The 22,293-nt window shown below is 41.8% G+C and overlaps 1 protein-coding gene across 50 annotated transcripts in view; it reads left to right on the top strand.

Annotated features, from left to right (window-relative positions):
* The window catches only part of MAP2 (microtubule associated protein 2), a 228,360-nt gene that overhangs the window by 190,794 nt on the left and 15,273 nt on the right, over positions 1-22,293 (top strand). For 31 of the 50 annotated variants that reach the window (XM_075756063.1, XM_075756068.1, XM_075756101.1 and 28 more), the window contains 6 exons: positions 1,581-5,381; positions 5,629-5,835; positions 6,232-6,366; positions 10,612-10,673; positions 15,215-15,368; positions 17,577-17,920. In XM_075756063.1, coding sequence (XP_075612178.1) covers positions 1,581-5,381; positions 5,629-5,835; positions 6,232-6,366; positions 10,612-10,673; positions 15,215-15,368; positions 17,577-17,920 — 4,703 coding nt within the window. Of the gene's footprint in view, positions 1-1,568; positions 5,382-5,628; positions 5,836-6,231; positions 6,367-10,611; positions 10,674-15,214; positions 15,369-17,576; positions 17,921-22,293 lie in introns of all 50 variants that reach the window. The other 19 variants (XM_075756087.1, XM_075756085.1, XM_075756109.1 and 16 more) reach the window with 6 other exon arrangements.

Raw genomic sequence — 22,293 nt, 5'->3', positions numbered from 1 at the left:
CAAGATTTTCCTTTTAATGGTATTTCTCTTCAGCCAGTGCAACAAGGTGTAAAGACACATTGTATGGAGTAGTGATGTACCCATTCACTACCTGGCTAAGAAATGCTGTGTTTGGGAGGGTGGTGTTCTGGCTGACCCAGCTAAAGAATATTAAATTCCTTTGGCAGTCAGAATATATTTTGATGCTAGTGGTATTGTTCATTTGCACTACAGTGAGAGGCACAGTAGGATACATAAAGAAAGTCAGTGTCTAGCTATTTAATTTGTGTGAAATGAGGATGACGTCAACTCAATGGCCATGTTTTTATACTTCATAGAGTTTGCAAGTAAGTCACCAAATGCAAAAAACATAAAGGAGCAAAATTACTGTAGAGGTAGACCTCTGGTTTTCCTACCTGTAGAGTTTAGAATGGCAGTTGCTTTTTTGACTAAATGTTAACATATGCAAATATTTAAAGAATGACCAATACTTTGATACTAATTGGTCTAAAAAATTCAGATTCGTCAGAGCAAAAAGAAAGCTCCATGGATTTGACGCAATGCTTGTTGTAACAAGCTTTAGAGAAAACTCATAAAACTTTTTTTACAGATTATGGCTGAAATTTCTGCCACATTCTGCAGTATCTCTCTTCACATTTTCCATGATAGGAAGATTTCTATATGATAGGAATGATTGTTTTCCATAGGATATTAAAAAAAACAAGCTATTAATGATTAACAGAGCATGTATTAAAAAAAAAAAAAAGTAGGTATTACTCTCTAAAAATATAGTGGCAGCCTGTAAGAGTAGCATTTTTAGCTTCAAATTAGTTTTAATTAGGGCCTGATCTACAATCATTGAAACATGCCAAGTATTCTTTGACTTCAGTTACAGCTGAAGATGGCTGGCCATTTTGAAGACCAGACCTTCAAGATCTGGGACTATTAATAGCTCTGCTGGTTGACACATACCAGTTTCGTGACAGCAGTGAGAATTTTGTCATTTGCCAAAGAGTAAATGTCAAAAGTTGGTACAATTAAAAAAAAACCAAACAACCCAACAGCCTCTTCTGACACTTGCAAAACCTTTATATGCATTATTTCTTTAGTTTAGGCTGCATGTAGAGGAAAAATGTAAAATAGATATAGAAATCTATAACTACGTATGTCTTAAATGTCATCAACACTCAAAAATACTACTGATTGGACTTCATCTTGCAGACTTTACTAACTCAAAACTAACACAAGTTACGGAGTCCAAGAAAGTATACCAATGAAGTGAGGATTACTTGTGGTTTTACTGTTGTATGCAAACCATGAAGATGAAGTCACATGAAATCATCTCATTTCAGTGGTCACATATTTATGTGTGTACAACCCACATTTTCACTATAAACCCTCATGTATTGAAAGGAAAGTAGAGTTTAACACTTTAAAGCAGATTTCTAGGTGGATGGCCTTGCTGCATGTTTGCATCTTTCTCCCTCCTTTCCATCATTCATACCAAGATGTTGTTGTAAGCCACATGACTGCCTGCCTGTAAGTGCTTTAAAATAATTTTGCTATAAAACCCAAACAAACTACTTCAGATTTACTTGCAGCCACGAAGATGGAATTCCGTGTCCAGGAGGGCGCACGCCCTTTCACAGCTGAACCATTAGACACAAAGCAACATGAATCTGGGAAAGAGAGTAAGACTGGTGAGCAACCTAAACATGATGCCTTAGTTCCACAGCCAGCAAAAACAGAGGCTATAGATAAAAAGGATTCACAGAGCAAAGACAAAGAAAAAATGCCTTCACCTCTATCAGAACAGGTCTTGGAAACTGATTCACAAAAAAAAGGGGAAGCCAGTTTTGCAGAACCTGTTGCCAAGGCTCCTGCTTCTCAAGAACAAAGGGACTTGTCCTCTGAACTGGCTAAAGGGAGCAAAACAGAAGAAAGGACTGCAGATGTGCCCTCATCATCCGACCAAGCTATGTCTATGAAATTTAAAGACGACCTTAAAGATGTCCAAGATCTTGCCATCAGCCATGGTGAAAGTTCTCTGTTGCTATCAGAACTCAAGGCAGAAGCGGCCAAAAGTGAACTTCCTTCAGGCCCACCTCCTGCTGTCCCCCAGGAGCTTCCACTCAAAGACAGTTCCAAAACAAAACAGGAACCCACTGACCAACCATTTGCCAAAGATCTCACTAAAGATGAACAGATCCACAGAGACAGGACATTAGCTCTGCAAGAAGTCTCAGTAGTAACTGTAGATGGCCTGAAAACACCAAGCACCCAGAAAATCCCTGCATGGGGGGAGGAAAAGGACCTGACCAAGGATGAGAGTGATGAGGAAGAAAGGTATGACTTCTATGATAAAGGGGAGGCCCGAATATTAGATGATGGTAAATTTACCACAAAACCTGAAGTTAAGTCACTTTCCCTAGACAAAGCAGACTTTCAAAAGGATGATGAAGCTAAAAAGTCACCCGATATTCTCAAAGCAGAAAAAGAAATGGACCAAAGTGGGCTCCCAGCAACAGTAGACATGGAAAAGGAGGTCCAGCCAGGCACACAGGTATCCCCAGCCAAGTTAAGCCATGAACTGACCCTTGAGAAAACAGTAGAGCACCCTGATACCACTCAGTTATCCAGAATAACAGAGAAAGCCCCTGAGGTACCAAGTTTAACCACTGACAAGACTCCTACTCTAGAACCTTCTCAAGAGAAAGATGTTAAAAAAGATACCAAGGAGGATAAGACAAGTGTTTCAGCTCCTCAGCAAATGAAAGAAGAGGAGGATCGATCGGGAATGTCAAAGTATTTTGAAACCTCTGCTCTGAAAGAGGAAGCCTTCAAAGCAGATGCTCTGAAACAAAGCAGTGATTACTATGAGCTAAGTGACACTAAAGAGAGTGTGTATGAGCCTTATCAGACAGATCGTCTAATACCTGAAGACAAAGAGGAAGAGGAGGAAGAATTACAGACAGAATTGGATCAGCAGCAGAGTGGGCCTGCTCACGAAATAGGGTACAGTACCCTGGCTCAGAGCTTTACACCAGACAAATCTGAAGAACCAAGTTCCCCAACAGAAAGAATGTTCACTATTGACCCCAAAGTCTATGGGGATAAGAGAGAACTCCACAGTAAAAATAAAGATGACCTAACTTTGAGCAGGAGCTTAGGACTTGGGGGGAGATCTGCAATTGAACAGAGAAGTATGTCTATTAACTTGCCCATGTCCTGCTTGGATTCAATAGCTCTAGGATTTAGCTTTGGTCGTGCACATGACCTTTCTCCCCTTGCTTCAGATATTCTAACTAACACTAGTGGAAGTATGGATGAAGGTGATGACTACTTGCCAGCAACCACACCAGCATTGGAGAGGGCCCCCTGCTTCCCTATTGATAGTAGAGAGGAAGATGAGCACATTGAAGAAGAAAAAGTAATGGCAGAAGAAAAAGTCCAGCCTGAGACCTTGGTTGAATCACCTTTCCTGGCCAAAGAATATTACAAAAATGGGGCTGTCCTGGCTCCTGACCTGCCTGAAATGTTAGACTTAGCAGGGACACGATCTAGATTAGCCTCTGTGAGTGCAGATGCTGAAATGGCACAGAAGAAGTCAGTTCCTTCTGATGCTGTTGTGGAAGACAGCAGCACAGCCCTGCCACCTGTGACAGATGAAAACCACGTAACTCTAAAAGCTGAAAGTCAGCTAGAAGACTTGGGCTACTGTGTTTTCAATAAGTACACAGTCCCACTCCCTTCTCCAGTTCAGGACAGTGAGAATTTGACAAGCGAAACTTGTCCCTTTTACGAAGGCACAGATGAAAAACTGAGACGTGGCCTGGCTCCCGACCTGTCTTTAATAGAAGTGAAGCTGGCAGCAGCTGAAAAATCGAAAGAAGAATTCCTCAGTGAAAAAGACTTAGGGCAGCATGCCACTGGTGAGTCCATTCTTTCAAGGGACTTTGAGCAGGAGAAAAAAGAGAAGCTGGATACTGTGCTAGAAAAAAGTGAAGATCAAGTTGACTCTAAAGAGGTCTATCCCACTGAAGGTGCAGAGCCAGAGAAGACAAGACCTGAGGCAATCTTAGAAATGAAAGAAGAAAGTGTGTCTGACAAAGTTCATGTAACCGATGATACCATGTATGACAGAATATCAGCTTCAGAGATGGCAATAGAAAAGGATGCTGTTTCTTTGTTGATGGAGAAGGAGAAGACTCTTAGTGTTGTTCCTGAAATAGCTGAGATAGAAGCTCCAATAAAACCAGACTACAATGCTATAAAGCACGATTTGGAAGTGGCTGCAAGGAGAGCTGACCAAGAGTATCAGAGTCAGTTAGATATGAAGGTCAGCGAGGTTGTTTCTCTCCCTTCAGGGAAGGACAAAGCCCCAGTTAAAAGAGCAGAGCCTGAACCCAAAGACATTCAACAGAAAGATCAGACCATCTTGTCCAGAGAAGCAAAGGATGCAGATGTACTTTCCAAGACCGAGCCTAGTTATGTGAAGGACAGCACCAAACTGTCTGAAACAGAAATTAAGGAGAAAGTTACTAAGCCCGATCTGGTACATCAGGAGGCAGTTGATAAAGAGGAATCTTATGAATCTAGTGGAGAGCATGATCAAGCCCAAGAAGGTTTGAATGGAGAATCCTTGAAACCAGAGGATATCAAAGCAGAACCTCCAAAACCTCCCATGTCTGGGGAAGAGACACCTGCAGAGTTACAAGCAAAGAAGCCTTCTGTGGAGCTTCCAAAAGCTGAGCCTCTCCAAGAAGAGCCTGCTGAGATTCAGATGGAGAGCATACCACAGCCAGCAGAAGGAACTGAAAAAATTCCTGATACAGCTGTGAAACCTACGGAAGTCCAAAAGCTGCTGCCATGTGAAGTGACACCTGGGGCTGCAAAAGGGGAAGAACACGAGGAAGAAGAGGTAGAAGTAGGGCAAGAAGAAAAAGAAGAGGATAAACAGCACCTTATGTCAGAAATGCCCCCAGAAATAGACTTTGGGAAACCTACTGCTGAAGAAATGCTAGCCAAGGGTAGCCCGGAAGCTGTGCCTGAACTGAAAGGCATTATTGAATCAGTGGTGACAGTAGAGGACGACTTTATCACAGTGGTGCAGACAACAGTTGATGAGGGTGAATCTGCTTCTCACAGTGTGCGCTTTGCTGCTACTCAGCAGGAAGACATCGAAACAGGGGACTCCCAGGCTGAAGAGGAGCTGGAGGTTGAGGAAGTGGCTGACATTCAAGTTGAGCCCAAGGAGGGCTCCCCAGAAGCTCCTGCTTCGCCCCAGAGAGAAGAAATCCTGCTCACCGACTACAAGACAGAGACATGTGATGATTACAAAGATGAAACAACAATTGATGACTCCATCATGGACACAGACAGTCTCTGGGCAGATACTCAAGGTGTGCATTATCCTTTCTGTTTTGTCTGTTAAATGTTTTTGCTTCCAAATCATAATGATCAAAAAGCAAAATTATTATAGTTGTAATAGTAATCTCAGCATGTTTCAGAAAAATGGTAAAATAGTCTGCCTTTTTTTATTAATCCGTCTGCTGTGTCTTCAACTATTTTTTCCCTGCTCCACTGCAGTATTGTTAACATTTGTTACTAATCTTTTGTTTGTTGTTATAATTTGCTCTGATCCTACAGATGATGATAGGAGCATCATGACTGAACAGTTAGAGACTGTTCCTAAAGAGGAGAAGGCAGAGAGAGAATTGCGAAGATCATCTCTCGATAAGCATAAAAAAGAGAAACCTTTTAAAACTGGGAGAGGCAGGATTTCTACTCCTGAAAGGAAAATAGCTAAAAAGGAACCTAGCACACTCTCCAGAGATGAAGTGAGAAGGAAAAAAGGTTCATTTAACACTCCCTATTACAATTTTTTTTTTTTTTTTTTACTGTTGCACAGTACTATCCGGTTACTCTGTGGTAGATGATGTGTACCTTTACAGTATTAATGGTAGTGCTTTTTAATGAGATATTGTACAACTATATGAAAAGCCATGTGCAAGGCTCACTGCTCCACCGGTCCCGTTTCAATTGTAGGCATCCCCGCTGATCACTGGGTAACACATCTGAGGTTAATGCACCCGTGCTCCCCCTCTTCCACTTAGGATTTCTTCACCCCAGTAGAAGTGACGCATCAGGTTGGAGTTGTGGAGCAGTGGGCCTGCCACTTGATGTATTGTCATATGAAAGTGTTTGCTGGTTTTTTCCTGATTCTGTGTTTTTGTGTTTTCTTGTCCATAGCAGTGTATAAGAAAGCTGAACTTGCTAAAAAAACTGAAGTTCAGGCCCACTCTCCCTCCAGGAAAATCATTTTAAAACCTGCTATCAAATATACTAGACCAACTCATCTCTCCTGTGTTAAACGGAAGCAGACAGGTGACTGCGTTCTGTTCAGTTATGCAATGTGGCTGGCAAACATAGACTTTTTTCTTTTGGTAAATTTCATGGCTATAGCAGCTTCTCTACTTTTTATTTTTTCCTCCAAGAATATCAGTCTTCACAAATAGTATTGCTTTTTTAGTGTGTTGCATTATTTTTCTTTTCTTCTTTCTTTCCTGGTATTTGTTTATTTAACGGAGGCCATGATCATGTATGCTTGTCATTGCTCGGACTTCTAAGTGCTGTGGTTGTAACTTGGCATCGTGCTTATAGTGTGATGTTGTAGGAATCTCTACTCATCATTTTGTTCGGTGGTTTTTTGTTGTTGTTTTTTTTTTTTTTAATTATGCCTTTTTCTTTTCTGGTGGGAAAATGTTGGCAGCTTAAACCATGGTATGCTTTTCCATTATTTTGCTTTTTTACTCTCATGCATAATAAGAAGTGTTTCAGACTTATATTTTGTTGATTGATGTTATCTGCATTGACACTTCCCAATCTGTCGCTGATGTTTATGCTGTACAGTCAAAATCCACAGGGGGAATCCAGCCACATGCAGCATGAAGCTGAGAGAGAAGAAATCTGGGCTCATACTACGAATGCATTCCAAGCAAAAATCTTAATATTTGGTACAGGAAGATGAAAGGATGAAACAAATGATTGCTGTTACATCTTGATAGGTGTATCCTAATTTAGAGGATGAAAAAGAACACTTTTAGCATTTTCATCATATTATTTGTTACTGTGTGTTCCAGGTGGAAAGATGAACTTGATTTTTCTGGTGATCTTTGGGGAAAAAAAAAAAAAGAAAAATTTTGCTAAAAGAGGCCAGGTTTTCTGTCATGTAACATAGCTGCATGCTGCAGTGCAGTTGTTTGTGAGTGAAACTAGGGCTAGTAAGAGAACCACCATACTCAGCAATGCAGAACTACAGTGGCCTCTTCTCATGGCTTAGAAATTAAGAACAGGATTTATTACCCGTCCTATAGTAAAACAGTGCAATACCAAAAGTGTTCATAAGAAGTCGCTCCCATCTAGTTTTGCACCAATGAGTCACTCCTGTTCTAATTTAGACCAGTCTCAGTGTGGAGGTCTGACTAGTGAAAATACAGTAAAAGGATAGCTACACAAGGGTAGCTTTAATATCGTGCCTCATCTGTGCGAAGCATGTATTGTCTCCTGGTTGCATTCCATTAGGACAACAGACCTAAATACTTGGTCCCATTGCCTTGCTCCTGTGTGGGAATCTGGTGCTTTTCCTTCCCCCCTCACAAGAAATGGAGCCAGGGAAGGAAATGCTGATCCAGGCCCCTCTGTTGCAGAGATGGCTCTTCCTCAGTTTGCAGTCTCTGGGCTGTCCTAACTTGCACTCCGGACCAGAGCTACCCAAGAGTGAGGAATTTTTAAAAAAAGGATTAAAACAATTCTTCTTGCTACCTCTTGCTGTTTGCTGAAGCACAGCTTGATCAGCTCAGAAGTTATGACCCGTAATTCACATATTCTTTCAAAAGACCCAGGGGGTTCAATAAGCGGTGGAAATGGGGGAGAAAAGTGTCAGCTTTGTAGTGTTCTCAACTTTGTCTGCACTTCTGCAGCCATGTGGTCAGTGCTGTCTTGCCCTCAGGTACTCTACCACCAACTCCTCTGAACTCTTCTGGCTCAGTAGCATCCCAGAGAGGCCTGAGTCATACGGATAGACTCACATAAGGGAATCTGCCCACTGCCTTAAATGTGTGCTGCCTGGCAACTGTCAGACCTTTTTCTCTCTCTCTCTAACACCTAGTGAAGCAGATATATTAGTCAAAGTGAAAAATGTAATACAAAAATGACCTCCCAGTACATTTAAATCCTGAGATGGAGAGCAATCAAAATAATGGGCTCAGATCGATCATAAAATTTGCAGTGATGTGAGTTGAAGCTTGAGGTTTGGGCTTTAGAGCATAGGAGCTTGAACCACACCACAAAGTGAACAAAAATATCTCTTAGAATGTTTCACCACACCCAGTGTTGCCAGAAAATTCATGCTGTCCCTTATTTTCTTCTACCTCACCTTTTTATACTGACTGATGGGACTTGAGGGGATGCCATGTGAAAGGATATCACATAGCACTGCACACTAAGAGCGTAGCTGGCTGTATGTCAGCCTACATATCCCTGAGCCTGAACCAGTCATCCAGCTCTTTCCAGGATCTGGAATTTAGAGAGACATTGTCTCTGTCACCTTTGTCCTTTTACGTAAAATATAGCACCATTTCTTGAAGCCAGTTTTGACTGCCAGTGTGCGTCCTGTTTGGAGCTTTCGTGATAGCTGGCCAGTGGAGCCCCACTGAAAGTCCCTTGGCAGTGTAGTCTATACGGCTTTGAGTGTATTGCAGTCAGTTGAAACCTTCATGTTGCATGTACTGTGACTTTAAAACAAAACATGGCCAGTCATAAAATACAAGTGTCTACAAAAAACATTAATATTTGCTCATATTTCCTGTGTGGTGGCCCGGGAAATGACATCTTTCCCCTATTTCCCTTCAATACCAGAAAAAAATTGGTATGTCACTGGTAAGCACTGGCAAATACTGGTAACTTACAGCTCCATATCCACAAGGGAGAGACTGCTTTTTCAGAGATTCATCCTTGCCATTTGATAAAGAAACTGCATGGCCAACTCTGAGGAAAGAGTTGTGAAGTCTTTGCCTTGAGTGGTGTAGTTCTGTGAGTGAAACCCCAATCTCACTCATGTTTTGTTAGTGGCTGCAAGATGCCGCTGCAGTTGTGCCATCAGAGGAGTGTTTATGGTGGCACGGCCAGGACAATTACCTGGCTACGAGTGGGAGTCACTATGTGATAGGCTTCCATTCCTTGTCTTCAACTCTGGGGTCACCCCCTGAGGTAAAACAGGTTTATTGTGTATTTAAACTGGCAGCAGAGCCTGTAGAGATCTGTTGTTCAGATGGAGAAGTTGTGGTGCTTTTGGGTAAGTCAGCGCATGCAGCACAGCTATTCTTTCCGCTTCATAGCGGTGGCTGGTTAGGGTTCAATACCAAGGGAAGGAGGAAAGAAGCTATTTGTGATTATTTAGAAGAGATACAGAAGAGACCAAAACCAGCAGTAACAGATGTGGTAAAATGTGATGCAGGAGGGCTGTGCTGTACTTACCCCGTTACAAATTCAGAAGAACTGAAGTATGCAGTTATATACATTATTTCCCTCCTCACGAGTTTTCTTTCCTGCTCCTTCAATTTAAAAAAAAAAAAACCCCAAACCAACCCCCAAAACCAGCAATAAAATTATATTAAGAGGGCAGAACTAGAGCGGAAAGCGTGGCAGAAAACCAGGGATCTCTTCACCATGCCTGGGAACTGCACAGGGAAAGGAGAAAATTAATTGGTTCTGTCCTCTATGATGCATTGGGTATTGGGTTTACAGTTGGAAAACAGTTGGCTTTACAGCAAAAGGTTGTAATCTGTGACTGCTGTCCTGCTTCTGCATTTAGTAAGGGCATCCTGGCCAAACGATTTCACATTTAGTTTTTGTGTGACAGATTTTGTCCTGAGCAGCATTGGGGTGTAACTGATAGCCTGCTTTCTGAAAAGCTGCCCCTTTCCAAAACTTTTAATAAGGATGGAATTTAAGTCAGAGAGAAAAATCTTACCTCAAACCATGTTGTATCAGATAAATGAAGTACTGATTTAACATACTTGATGTCCCAGATATAATTTGAATTGCTAAAGTCTGAAGGCTTAGTTGACCCACAGCACACTGGCCTTGTTGATGCAACTAGAATGATAATTCAACAGTGAATCTCTCTTTCCATTAGCAAAGTTAGCTAATATTTTGAAGAGTGGTGATTTCAGGGGCCTCTCTTAAAATTTTCATTTGTGGATTACTTAAAGGAGCATGATTTTTAGATGACAGTCTTGAAAATCAGAGTGCTAAGGTATCTGAGGATTGATCTTCAGTATTAGAGCCTCTTGTAATTGTCAACTATTTCTTGAACTGTTTACTGTAGTTTCTAGACTTCTAAGAACATAAATACAAATTTTTCATTTGTTTGAAATGTGTTGAATACCATTTTACCTCAAGTATGATGAATATAGGACATTTTTAAGGCAGGTACATTTCTGGATACAGTTCACTGGTAATTGCTTTGCACAGTAGTTCTAAGACATTTAATTGTTCTAACAAGTGTACTAAGTGGAAATGCTTATTATTATTGTTTTTAACTATCAAGTCTTTCTTTGGGTCTCTCAGCAGCAGGTGGTGAAACAAACCAGGCTCCTGGTGTATTTAAACAAGCAAAGGAAAAACTCTCAGTGAGTAAAATCAGCTTATCATTCATCTTTATAATCTCATTTTGTCCTTATTTCACATCTTTTTATGTTAATTCAGTAAGTAATTGTGTGTTCCATTTGAAATTTGTGTTCCATTTAGAATTTGTTTGCCATATTCATTATTCATTTAAAAGGGTAATTAAAACCACCTTTCCTGACTAACCTCTGAATTACAGTCCCGAGTAGTAGATGATGACAGTTTGCATCACATAGGGGCACACAGACTCCAAACTGCAGGAGTTGGATGTTGTTCAGCATTTTGAGTGAGGTCATCCACCAGGATAAACTCTGTACCTTGGCCCTTTCTGCAGCACCCGACCCGTACTGCCACCTTGCGTGGTGCAGGCAGAAACCTTCCCCAGGACTCGCTGGATGTCTTCTGATGCACCCTTACATAGCCACGCATTCTGTAGAGGTCATGCCTGTATAGAAGTTATTGGCCAATAGCATTTTATATGCAATTAAGTGATTTCTGAATGGCTGTTTCCTGGATTGCTGATTTCTGTCTGTTTTAACCTGACAGTTACATGCCCTGCCTTCAGCTGCTCTGCATCCTGTTCTGCTCCCTGTGTCTGCCTCTCCTCTGTTGAGTTTCCTTCAGCAAATGCTGCAATGCCTCTCCACCCTGCTCCTGTGCTGACCCTGCACTCTTCCTGTCCCACCACTCCAAAATCCCCAGGAAACCAACCTACTTTCACCATCCCCTATGCAACCCTCTTACAGGACACTGACACATCCTGATTCACATCTGCAGCACAATACCCTGTCATTATTAGCCATCATTAACAATGCAGAAATTCCTTAGGATTCCTCTAAATTTCCTAATATATTCCATGACTGACTTGTTTCATCTGTCTAACCAGATCATCAGTTCTTTGGAGAACAAAAAATTTGGTCTCAAGTGTTGCACGTTATTTATGAATCATTAAAAATTGCTAATAATGATAGCAGCATAATTGATTGGAGGCTTTGGAGGAGCTGTGAAATTTAGACCTGAATTCAGCCATGGATTCTGGGATTTCATCTGTTTTTTCAGGTCTGATCCATTTCAGCTCATAACTGAGAAACTGCTAGAGCTTCTTTACTAGTACAGTAAGAAGTATCTGGACAGGTTTCTGGTCTGAGCCAATGGTATGGTTTATTATTGTCTGTCTTGGGGAATGATCAACACTTAAGCAAGAGAAGTCAATGCTAGCCCATTTTCAGAGTCATCTGTGTTCATGGAGTGCTCTAAGTACAAGCGCTGCAAAATAATTCTCTGAAATTACTGACTTTCAGTACACCTTTCTTATTCCTGTCCCTTACGTTATGTCAAAGATCGCAAGTCTGTCCCCTGCTGCCTTTCTCTCTCTGTTGCCTCACTTCTCCAGTTGCCACACGCGTATCTCTCAGATGTTTTCTCTTCTGTGCTTTGGCTTCACCTCTGCTTTTATAAAGACCTCTCCCTTTTTGTTGTTGTGTTTTTTCCTGATTCTCAGCTTTGATGTCCTTCAAGTGCAGCCTTTTCCTCTCCACTGGTAATGTTAGATCATCCAATAGGTCAGTTTTGTTATCCATCTTCAAACTAGTTCACCTGCTGCTTTGCAGAACGCATTCAGGAAAGGCTGAGCAGTTCCATCTGCTGGAAGGAGCTGTGTACCTGCAATAGCAAGATGCTGAAACCATGAGCCATGTGTTAGGAATACCTCTGAAATAAAGTGAGGTTTCTGCATCCCAGTTTCAGCAGTCTTAGGGTTACGTAGATCTTTGTCCTGTGGGCAGCTGGCACTTCCAGCAACATGAATTATAACAGAGGTCAAAGGTAATGTATTGCTAACAGAGAAGAAGAATAGTTTTCTGGGTAAAGCGCAGGCAGGGATTGAGGCATTTGGTTTCTTTGCTTGCTGTACCAGTCTTGAGGATGTCACTGAAATCTGATTGGGCCAGATTTTGCTGCTATTACCAAGGCTAAAAAGTGCCTCACTCCCTGAGTAACACCAAGGGGATCTAGACTCTAATAATCTCGGAGCAGTGCATTAGCTCAAGATTATGCCTTTTCCCCAGCTGTTCCATTGAAAGGTCTCAGTCTTGCCCATCTCTAGCATCCCCATTAGATGCACATATTCACGGAGGACACTGTGTGCAATGTGAGTGAAAAGGACAGGGTCTCTACATTGTGCCTAGAATCTCAATCTGTGAGGGTTTACCTGTCTTTTTAGGGGAAACATTTTCATGACCTGTAAGTTGAAAAAAGCAAAAACCACTGAATGAACATTTGGGCCTCAAACTGTGCATGCTTAGTTATGTCTCAAGTTCAGAAAACTGAACTGTGTTGTAGGCCTGGAATTGTTACACAGTTCTGCAACTCTTAATCATGTTGAAGATGTCAGGGGTGACATTCAGCACACCAGCTTCAGTTTTCTGTAGGCTAGATATGTAGCCTAAGCCAGATGCCTTTAAGTAGAGAGCTGACAACCAATTCTTTTCTCATTTTCTAATAAAGACAACATGAGGAGTAATTAGGACACCTTTTCTTGAAGGCTGAGAAAGTCTAGGAATACTGGTGTAACTTTGCTTTTAAGATTCCCACTGGTTTATTCTTGCCTGTAGCCTGGAGGGATATATTTCAAATGCACACTTAGTTTTAAAGGACTAGGATCTCTTTGTGCTCCTGTAGTTTTGCACTCACTTCTAATGCAGCCAACCAGCAGTTGTACCAGTTAAATGCCATACCTCGCACCAGTTTTGTCCTGTTAACAGAAGACAAAAATAGCATTTGCAGAAAAAGTCGCTAGCTAGAATCAGTCACACGACACAGAACTAAAACTTTCATGCATGGCAGAACTGCATAGACACCATTACCAGACACGGGAAAAGTATTAATTCATAGCTTGGCTTTTTTTTTTTTTTTTTTTTGTCCATGTTGCATGTGTTTTTGTTTTGTCCAGCTTCATGTTGTGTTTTCTTTTGTTTGTTTTCTCATGACTAGACTGCCTCTTTGTCAAAGATTCCTGCCTCAAAGTCTAGAGCAAAGTCATTGCTTCCTCCAAGACCCAGCTCAGCTTGCTCATTAACTACTAAAAGGGCCACTTTTCTCGATACAGACAGTTATTATGTACGGCCCTCCTCAGCAGGCCCAAGAGACTGCTTGCCCTACTCAAAATCAGATGCTAAGGTAAGGTAGCAGAGTTGGTAGAGAGAGTTAGCTTGGAGATGTGTAGGTGAATTCCATGGATCACATTCTCTCCTCAATGAGTTTGAGTAATTCTCTGTGAAGCTTACGTGGGATTACTTAGATCCAGTGGCAGGAAAACTGATTATCAGGCTACAAAATGGATAAAACCAAAGGAGATTCTCCAGAGGAAACATAAGTGAAATAAGTTATAACTAGAAGGACATACCTTCTTTCTATTGATGATATGGACGCTGCTTCATTGACTGCTAAGAAGTTGCACCCATTTGCACAGGGGTAAGTGGCAAAGAACAGAAGTACTAATGTGCCTTCCAAGTTTAAAAAACGTAATTTCCAATCAGCTAATATTCTCTGAAACCAAATTCAATCCCCAGTGTAGGAGGGTACAGTTCTGATCACCAGCAATAAGGGCAGAAGCCGAATATTCTAGGAACCTAATTTGGTCTATACATGCAACCATGTTGAAGAAGTTGCAGTATAAATTTAAAGAGAGGTTTGGCAGGCCATCCTAGCTTCCCCATGTTTACATTTCACTTGTGTTTCAAATCTACTCGATGCTGAGTTCATGACTATCCCCATTTAAAAACCATTTTCACTATTGACTCCATTTTCTGTGTAACGCTATGCTTGGTGTGTCTTTTACTGGTTGGGACCATCATCATATTTGCCTTTGGGAGCACTATCTGCTTATGCAAGACTGTCTTGGGCTGCCTATCCCGTAAGTTCAAAAATAATCTAACGTACATGCCCATTGCTCTAACCCTGGTAAAAAGAAGATACCTGCTGATTTCAAAAAGTAAAAAGATGAGTATGCAAGGAAATAAGAGAAGACACCAGTCTACACTCAAAAAATAAGCTCTAGCTAAAAATTTTTCTCTGTAAAAAAAATTACAAGTTAGTGTTTGAAAATGCAAAAATCTCGCATCACCTAGCTATATCGTGTGGGGTGTATTCTGGGCACCAGTACTGCAGTTACTTTGCAGGTCAATTTAGATGAGAACTTCATAGCTGAGCTCCAGAGAATTTTTTACTTTCAACTAGCACTAATAAACACTTGTTCCTTATTAAGAACAAAATGTGGAATCCATCCATATTTGGATCCAAGAGTATCTGTATCTGTCTTAAGTAGCTCAGAAGATGACTATTGGGTGTTTTGATGCAGTAAAGAGGCACCAGGGAGCTAAGCAGAGCATGGGAGGTGGCTGGATCCCCCCCAGCTTCCTTTGTGAGTAGTAAACTTAGACCCATAGGATGAGGCTTCCCCCTCTGTATATAGGTTGAAAGAAATCACAGCCAAGAGAGTGAGTTTTGAAAACTAAACCTTCCTTTTTTTTTATTTTGCTGCTACTAGGATGGAGTAAGCAAGAGTCCCGAAAAGCGTTCCTCTCTACCAAGACCCTCCTCTATCCTTCCTCCTCGAAGAGGTGTATCAGGAGACCGAGACAGGGAGGAGAATTCTCTCTCCCTCACAGCTTCCCTTTCCTCTTCAGTACGACGGACCACCCGTATGTTTTTTGCATATTAACCCTCTCCTACTGCTATGAATGTCTCCCACCCTTGTTGGATTTGTCACATTGCATCATGTGTCCCTACCTTTTATGCAAATGGTAGGTCTGGGGTATGCTGTTGGAAGTCAGAGCCCCACAGACTGTTTTTGTTCAGATACTAAGTGCTGAGCAGCAGGGGCTTGAAACCAGGGACAGGATGCACCCTTTCCATAATCTGCAATGCCCAGAGCTAGGACTGCTGTTCAGACTAATCACTAATATTAGAAAATCCCTTTGCAGGGACCTCAGAGCTGGGTAAGATACTTAACAGACGACATTTACAAACAGCAAGAAAAATGAGACAAACCTGAAATAGGCAATATAGAATATTCTTGGAAAAGTGAACCTAATATTACAGTCATTAACTTGCTGTTTCACAGTAATGATCTCCCTGTGCTCTAATCTTAGGGTAAAAACTGCTGAGAATTGAGGTGTTAGCTAGTGGAGTGACTCACTGGGGGAAGTTAGGATAGTAAACCAGCAAGGTCCTTTTATGAAGATCAATGTTACCAAATCACAAGCAAAAAGAAATTACAGGACAAAGAGAATTTTACCAAATACCCCCAGAATTTTTAGATAGATTTGCATTCAGCCCAGGCCTCAGAACCTGGATGTGGCTCTCTGCTTTCCAATAGGAATTCCTCTGGTTTCTCTCTTTAGAAACCAATTTCAGCCACTTTTAAGACACCTTAAGGGAAAGTAGATGATTAAATTCTACAAAAAAAAGTCCCTTGAAATTCTTGGGTGATGCTCCAAAGGTAAAACAGAGACCTTTTGCAAGTGGAGCTGACTAGGAGTAAGGAGGCCATGGAGCATTTGCCAATGTGGTGAAAGGCTAAGGAATGAAAAATAAATATACCAAAGCTGCCGGGAGCTGGGAAAAAAAGTCTTCCCTTTCTGTCTCAGTTGGTATAGTGAGAAGGTTCTGGTTTAGGGTTGGTTGGGAAAAAAAAAACATTTAGGGAAACTGGAGGTGAGTGGAGTATGTACAATCTGTCTAATGAGTCATGTACAGCAAAGAGTTTCTCCTGGACCCAAGGGGCAGCAGTGCATTGCATTTGGTCCACCACCATTAAATAAACAGAATGATTGATAAACAGTTAAGATTTTGACTGATCCCACTGGATGCTCTAGAGATTCCCATTGGATTTATAATTCCTGAACGCTTTAAAGATGAAAACATGCATGCACCCATCTGGCATTGGGGTTCCCGGGCTTTGGGGCTTGGTTTGGTCTTTCTCTCCCTGAGTATTCTCAGCAAAGCTTTGCTTTAAGCAGCATATGGAGGTATCTCGGCTTCTGTTCATTTGTGTTTGAGAGTTGCCAGCAGAGCTGGCTGCAGAAAGCACGATGCCACTACTAAACTGGTTCTTATGCTCGGTGAAAAGGACTGGCAATGCCATAAACACTGAATGGAGCCACTACAAAATGTTGCAGTGTTTATTTATTTTTAACTTGCCACGCAGATGTAACTAGAATGTGACTTTTAATCAAGGTTGCCTTCTGTAATGGCGTTCTTTCACTGCACTAATGTAAAATAGGAATTGAGTGTGAGGGGCATCTGCCCATCCACGCAACAGAGCTATGACTTGTTCATCAGCTGAATGGTCACCCAGGGTTCAGCTGCAGACACCAGATTACCAGCAGTGGTATGTGACCAGCAGCAGCCCAGGCACTCAGAGCCTTCAGTTTCAGCGTTACAGTCAGAATTTTCCCCACTCTCTAGTTTAACACCCAAATCCATTGAAATTGGTGACAGCATTCTTACTGGCTAGTCAGGCTGTCAGTTCAAGTCCCAAACGTTAGATTCCAAGGGTGCTTCTAGTCCTTCTCCAAGACAGAAACCGATGTGATACTGTACCCTGGTTAGTGAGCTTTGCAGGATATAGGTGTTGTGGGAAGCACACCTGTGTTACACAACAGAGAGCTCAGACACCATGTGGGTAATTTACCAGCTCAGCCACACGTGAGAAGGTAACTGCTGGCAGGTTGATTAGCAAAGTAAGACACAGAGGCAGACATCCAGCTGTTCCAGCACTAGTACAACCATCTTGGAGCTTTGTCTTGCTTGGCACACAGGGATGCTGTCTTGGGAGATGCAGAGGGAAGAGCAGCTGTATTTCTGTGGGTCTAACGCTGTTTTTTTTTTTTTCTTCTTGCCTGTAGGATCAGAACCAATTCGTAGCAGAACAGGAAAAAGTGGAACTTCTACCCCCACTACTCCTGGCTCCACTGCCATCACTCCAGGGACGCCACCAAGCTATGCCTCCCGTACCCCAGGCACTCCAGGGACACCCAGCTACTCCAGAACCCCACACACTCCAGGGACACCCAAATCTGCCATACTGGTACCTACCGAGAAAAAAGTTGCCATAATTCGCACTCCTCCTAAATCTCCAGCCACTCCGAAGCAGCTACGAGTTATTAATCAGCCTCTACCTGACCTCAAGAACGTCAGGTCCAAAATTGGATCAACGGATAACATCAAATACCAGCCTAAAGGGGGACAGGTAAGGATTCCACTCTTTATGTTCATGTGTATGTGATTTAGTCTTATGCGTGCACCTTTGGGACAGGTATGGGAGTGGAGCCATTTTGAGTTGCCTTGCAAATGCTGCTTCTGTTGTCCATATACATTGGTTGTTTAAGTGATGTTAAATGGCAGGGGCCAGGACAATCTTCAGAAAAGTATCTTGTCACCTCAAAACTAACAGTACCTCACTGAGATCAGCTGAACAACTTCAAGCAAGTGTTTGCACTCCATGCCATAAATGCGTTTCAGCCCGAGTCACAGCAGTTGCTGCTTAGTTAGTCTTCATCAATACCAGCAAATGAAAGAGGTTTGTTTTAATTCAAGCAAGTTCAAATTCAACCTAGATTGATGTTAGCAAGATATCCAGCACCATGACCTTTTCCTGTGTCATATTACATGGCATGTGCATTGTGTTGGGTGATGTTAATGAGGGTTGCAGTCTCTAACCTGATAAATCCACCCCAAGTTAAAGATTATGGGAGGGGACAGATATTCGACTTAACTTTTTCTTGCTGCAGGGTTTGAATAAGCAGGAACAGGGCTTAAATTGTGTAAACTAGAGGATGTATTTAAACATACAAATGCATAGAAAACAAGAAAAGGTGAGTGTATAAAAAGGCAGATCAGGATTTTCTGTTTTCCCCGTCTGAAAGAACAAGAATTCAGGGACATGTTAATGCAATTAAAAGCTGAAAAAAGAGATAGTTTCCTATCTTGCAGTTATGCAACGAAGCATACTGTCATGAGGATTGCTTTCAGCTAAAGACTGAACATGTGTGTAGGGTAGCAAAATCCCCTGTTACTACAGATAGAATTTACCGAACTTTGGAAACTATTTGGAACACTGTTGTTCTAGCTTACAGGATGAAGCGGTCTATTTTATTAATATTTAAAGAGTTATAAAACCATTTATAACCTGAAAGAAATCCTATTTTATTTAGAAACAAAGAGGCTGAATGAGGAAAAAGAATATAGCTTACCAACATTTATGCTAAAAATATGGACAACTCAATTTTGTGGATGTAAACAATTATGTTGGTTTTGTTTGGTTATTTGGTTTTGTTTGGGTTTTTTTGTAAAAAGTATCTGTGCACATTTCATCCTGATTCTGGACACAACTCCATGACAAAAACACCCCGTGCCCCCAGATCCCTTTTCCTTCCCTGAGATTGCTGCTTTACAGCAGTGGCAGTATGGGTGCTTTAGGAAAGGTTCACTTCTCAGGTACTTCCAGGGACAGAACATCATGGTGAATAACATGCTCCCCCATTCAGCTGCCCTGAAAACAAGACATTCGAGAAAGCTGGGTTGCACAGTGTTTCCAGATCAGATAATTTTATATACATGTATGAGTTTTGGAATACATAGTGGAACATACAGAACACTGAGGTTTGCTTAATGCTGTCTCAGTAAAAAAATAATAATTTGGATCAAAACTTTACATTGCAACCCTATGACTACTGCAGGTCTTCCAGAGGAAAAAAAAAAACCAGGTTCATATATTAAACAGTAAGGTATCTCTTGAGGTGTTGATCCTATTTTCATGGTAAATTAACATATTCAGTGCTCTCCAGGATTTGGACAGCAGCCAGCTTCTCAGATAAAGTCAAGATAATGTCTCAGCAAAGGTTCTTCTGCCTTTATTTTGACAAGTGTCTGTGTAATTATTTCGTGTGGGAGTTGAACTCCCATTTGACATATTGCGTAGCAGATGGTCAGGGTGCACAGAGGCTCCAGGATGCTTGGAACACAAGCTCAGACTGCATCTGGATTAGCATTCCTCATAACAAGCCCAGCTGCTGGACATGGGGCTAGAAACCAGCACCATGGTAGCCTATCCTCCTCCTCCCTGTTACTCTCTGTGGACTCTAACAACCGTACAGGACCAGGGGGCCACAAGAAATCGTATTTCTTTGTAAACACTGTGCCTAGATTTCCGTAGCAGTTCTACAGAGTTGCACAGTCTTTGCTGGGTGGTGAAGAATGGCACAGTAGTTGGAATTTTGCTCTTTTGGAAATCACAGGGGAAATCTGCTGAGTGGATGTGATGTCACTGAAGCTAGAGCATTCTTTAATTCCCAGCAGTATGTGGCCACTCAGCTGTGGGTTGGGCAAAGAGAGACTCATGAGTTTTTTCCTTTATGTCTCTATTATGCCATAGTTGCTCAGTCTAGACAAGAGGTTTTAGGATTAATTCTTTTCCAATTTCTGCAGTTGAATTTTATAGAGTCTGTGAGAGGAACACATGAAAGCTAATTTCATTTCCTTGTGTCTGCTCACTTCTTTAATGTCTGGTGGCAAATACTGCACTGGCTGAAATGAGCTGTTATCTGCTATCCGCTCTTAGTGATGATACCTGAAACAAACAGAAAGCTGCTCAAGTTTTATAACCTGAACTGGAAGTGCTGATAGCAGTAACCACAGGAAAAACAAGCAGACAAAAAGCCAGCATATACCTGGGCAAGTACATAAGCATGATGTGCAGATCACTAAAGGAATACAGATATGCAGCCCAAAAGTGGCATTTGGAGACAGACTATCCTTTTACAGGAGGCATATCTGAACCTAGCACAAGGTCTTTTCTTAGCTTACAGCTGTCCTGGAGAAGGCAGCCACATTCTGAAACTGCCAGAGGCTGAGGTATAGAAATGAAGAAGCAGGGGATGTCTGAATGGTAAATAAATCAAGAAATGCAGTGCTTCAGCCTTGAATTTCATCAAAAACTCATCAGACAGCAGACTGATTTTACTTCAGCTCTGACTTGCTAGCCACAAAAACAAAGAAAAGGAGAGAAATCACTCCACCTGACAAGGTGGGGGGAAAAAAAGAGCCTGCTTAAAAAAGAGCATTCTTCTGGGGGAAGAAGCAAGCTAACTTTGCGCTGCATTAAGCTCCTACTAGGAATAGATGGCTTGAGATGTGTTTAATTGGTATTCTGCAGTCTGGAGAAATGAGGCCTTCTCTGCTCTGTGATGCAGCCAGTAGGTGGTTGTCTGGTTTTCTCTTTACAGTAGAGTACGGTGAAATGTATCATTCTTGGCAAAGCTCAGAGGCGACTTGCTCATGGGTATGTCTGCTGGGCTTCAGATGGATTTTCGCACCGCATCAGCTGTGGAGGAAATGCTGTGCTTTCAAAAGTAACCCATTAGCATCTGTTATTTCTCAGACAGCCCAAGGGAAGCATGGGGGAATTGGGGGAAGGGGTTGAAAATTTCTTTCAGATGCCAAGAATGGGGTTTTTCTTCTCTGTTTGGATTTTTTTTCTTGGAATTCTGTCTATGGATGTGGTTCGTACCGTATCAGACTACAAAAGTGCACCAACTGAATCCTTTTCATTACTGACCAGGCAGAGTATTTATGAAGCATCATAGGCCAGCAACCAAGGTTAAAGCCAACCTAGATTTCTTTTAATTTAATCTTAAAATGTGTACATCAAAACTCAGCCATGGGCAAGAACTTCAGTGGATGTGAATCAAATAGCTTCCTCAAAGTGAATGGAGCTGTACAGACTAGAATGCCATGCATAAGGTTTAAAATATCACTAATTATAGTAACAGCTAGGCACCTTGTAAGAAGTTAGATGACACATAGAAAAATGAAATACCTAAGCCATGTTGAAGAATGAAGTGTTCTTTGAAGATTTTTAGGAAGATTAAGAACAAACTTCACCATCTTCCCTAAACTGTACAAAAGCGCAATTAGTCATGGGTCAGAAAGTCTGCATAGATCAATGACACCACTATTCAGTAGAATCTGTCCAGAAACCACAAAAATGCTGGCAAGGAGAATAGGCATCTGCATTAGATGATAAAATAGACCAGCACAGGGAAGGATAAGACATCTCAGAGCTGGGCAGAGGTGGAGCTTGGATGGCTATCTGTTGTCATCTTTGCACAATGTTTTGTTAGCTTCAAAACCAGTTTGGATGGCAGGAGAGATTCCCCCACAACACCCTCCCACACACCCTCATCCTCACAGCTTCGACCCGGGTTGCTGAAGTGTTCCCTGCCTCAGATACCACCTGCCAGGTTGCAAAGTCAGTGCAGAGACAGACAGGTCTGGTGACCCAACAAGAGCCGAGCACCTCCTGGGAGAACTGCAGGTCAAAACGGTATTCAGCAAGTTCCCCTTGAGACAGCATCTTATAACTTCTCTTCATCCTGTTTCACATGTCTTTGCACCACGTTATGAACACTGATGACAGCCCAAAAATTAATCTGAAGATCTAGACCATATGCTATTGGTACACTGGCTGATGAAGGCTGTCCTAAAAGGTAGTAGAGAATATAGTCCTAACAAAACGTGCAATCTGAGCTGTTGCTGGGTCCAATTCTGTCTCCTATCTCCTTC

The sequence above is a fragment of the Balearica regulorum genome, chromosome 6, assembly GCF_011004875.1.
Source record: "Balearica regulorum gibbericeps isolate bBalReg1 chromosome 6, bBalReg1.pri, whole genome shotgun sequence".
NCBI lineage: Eukaryota > Metazoa > Chordata > Aves > Gruiformes > Gruidae > Balearica > Balearica regulorum.
Note: the sequence above shows the minus strand (reverse complement) of the source record. Positions and strands in the feature narration are given on the sequence as shown.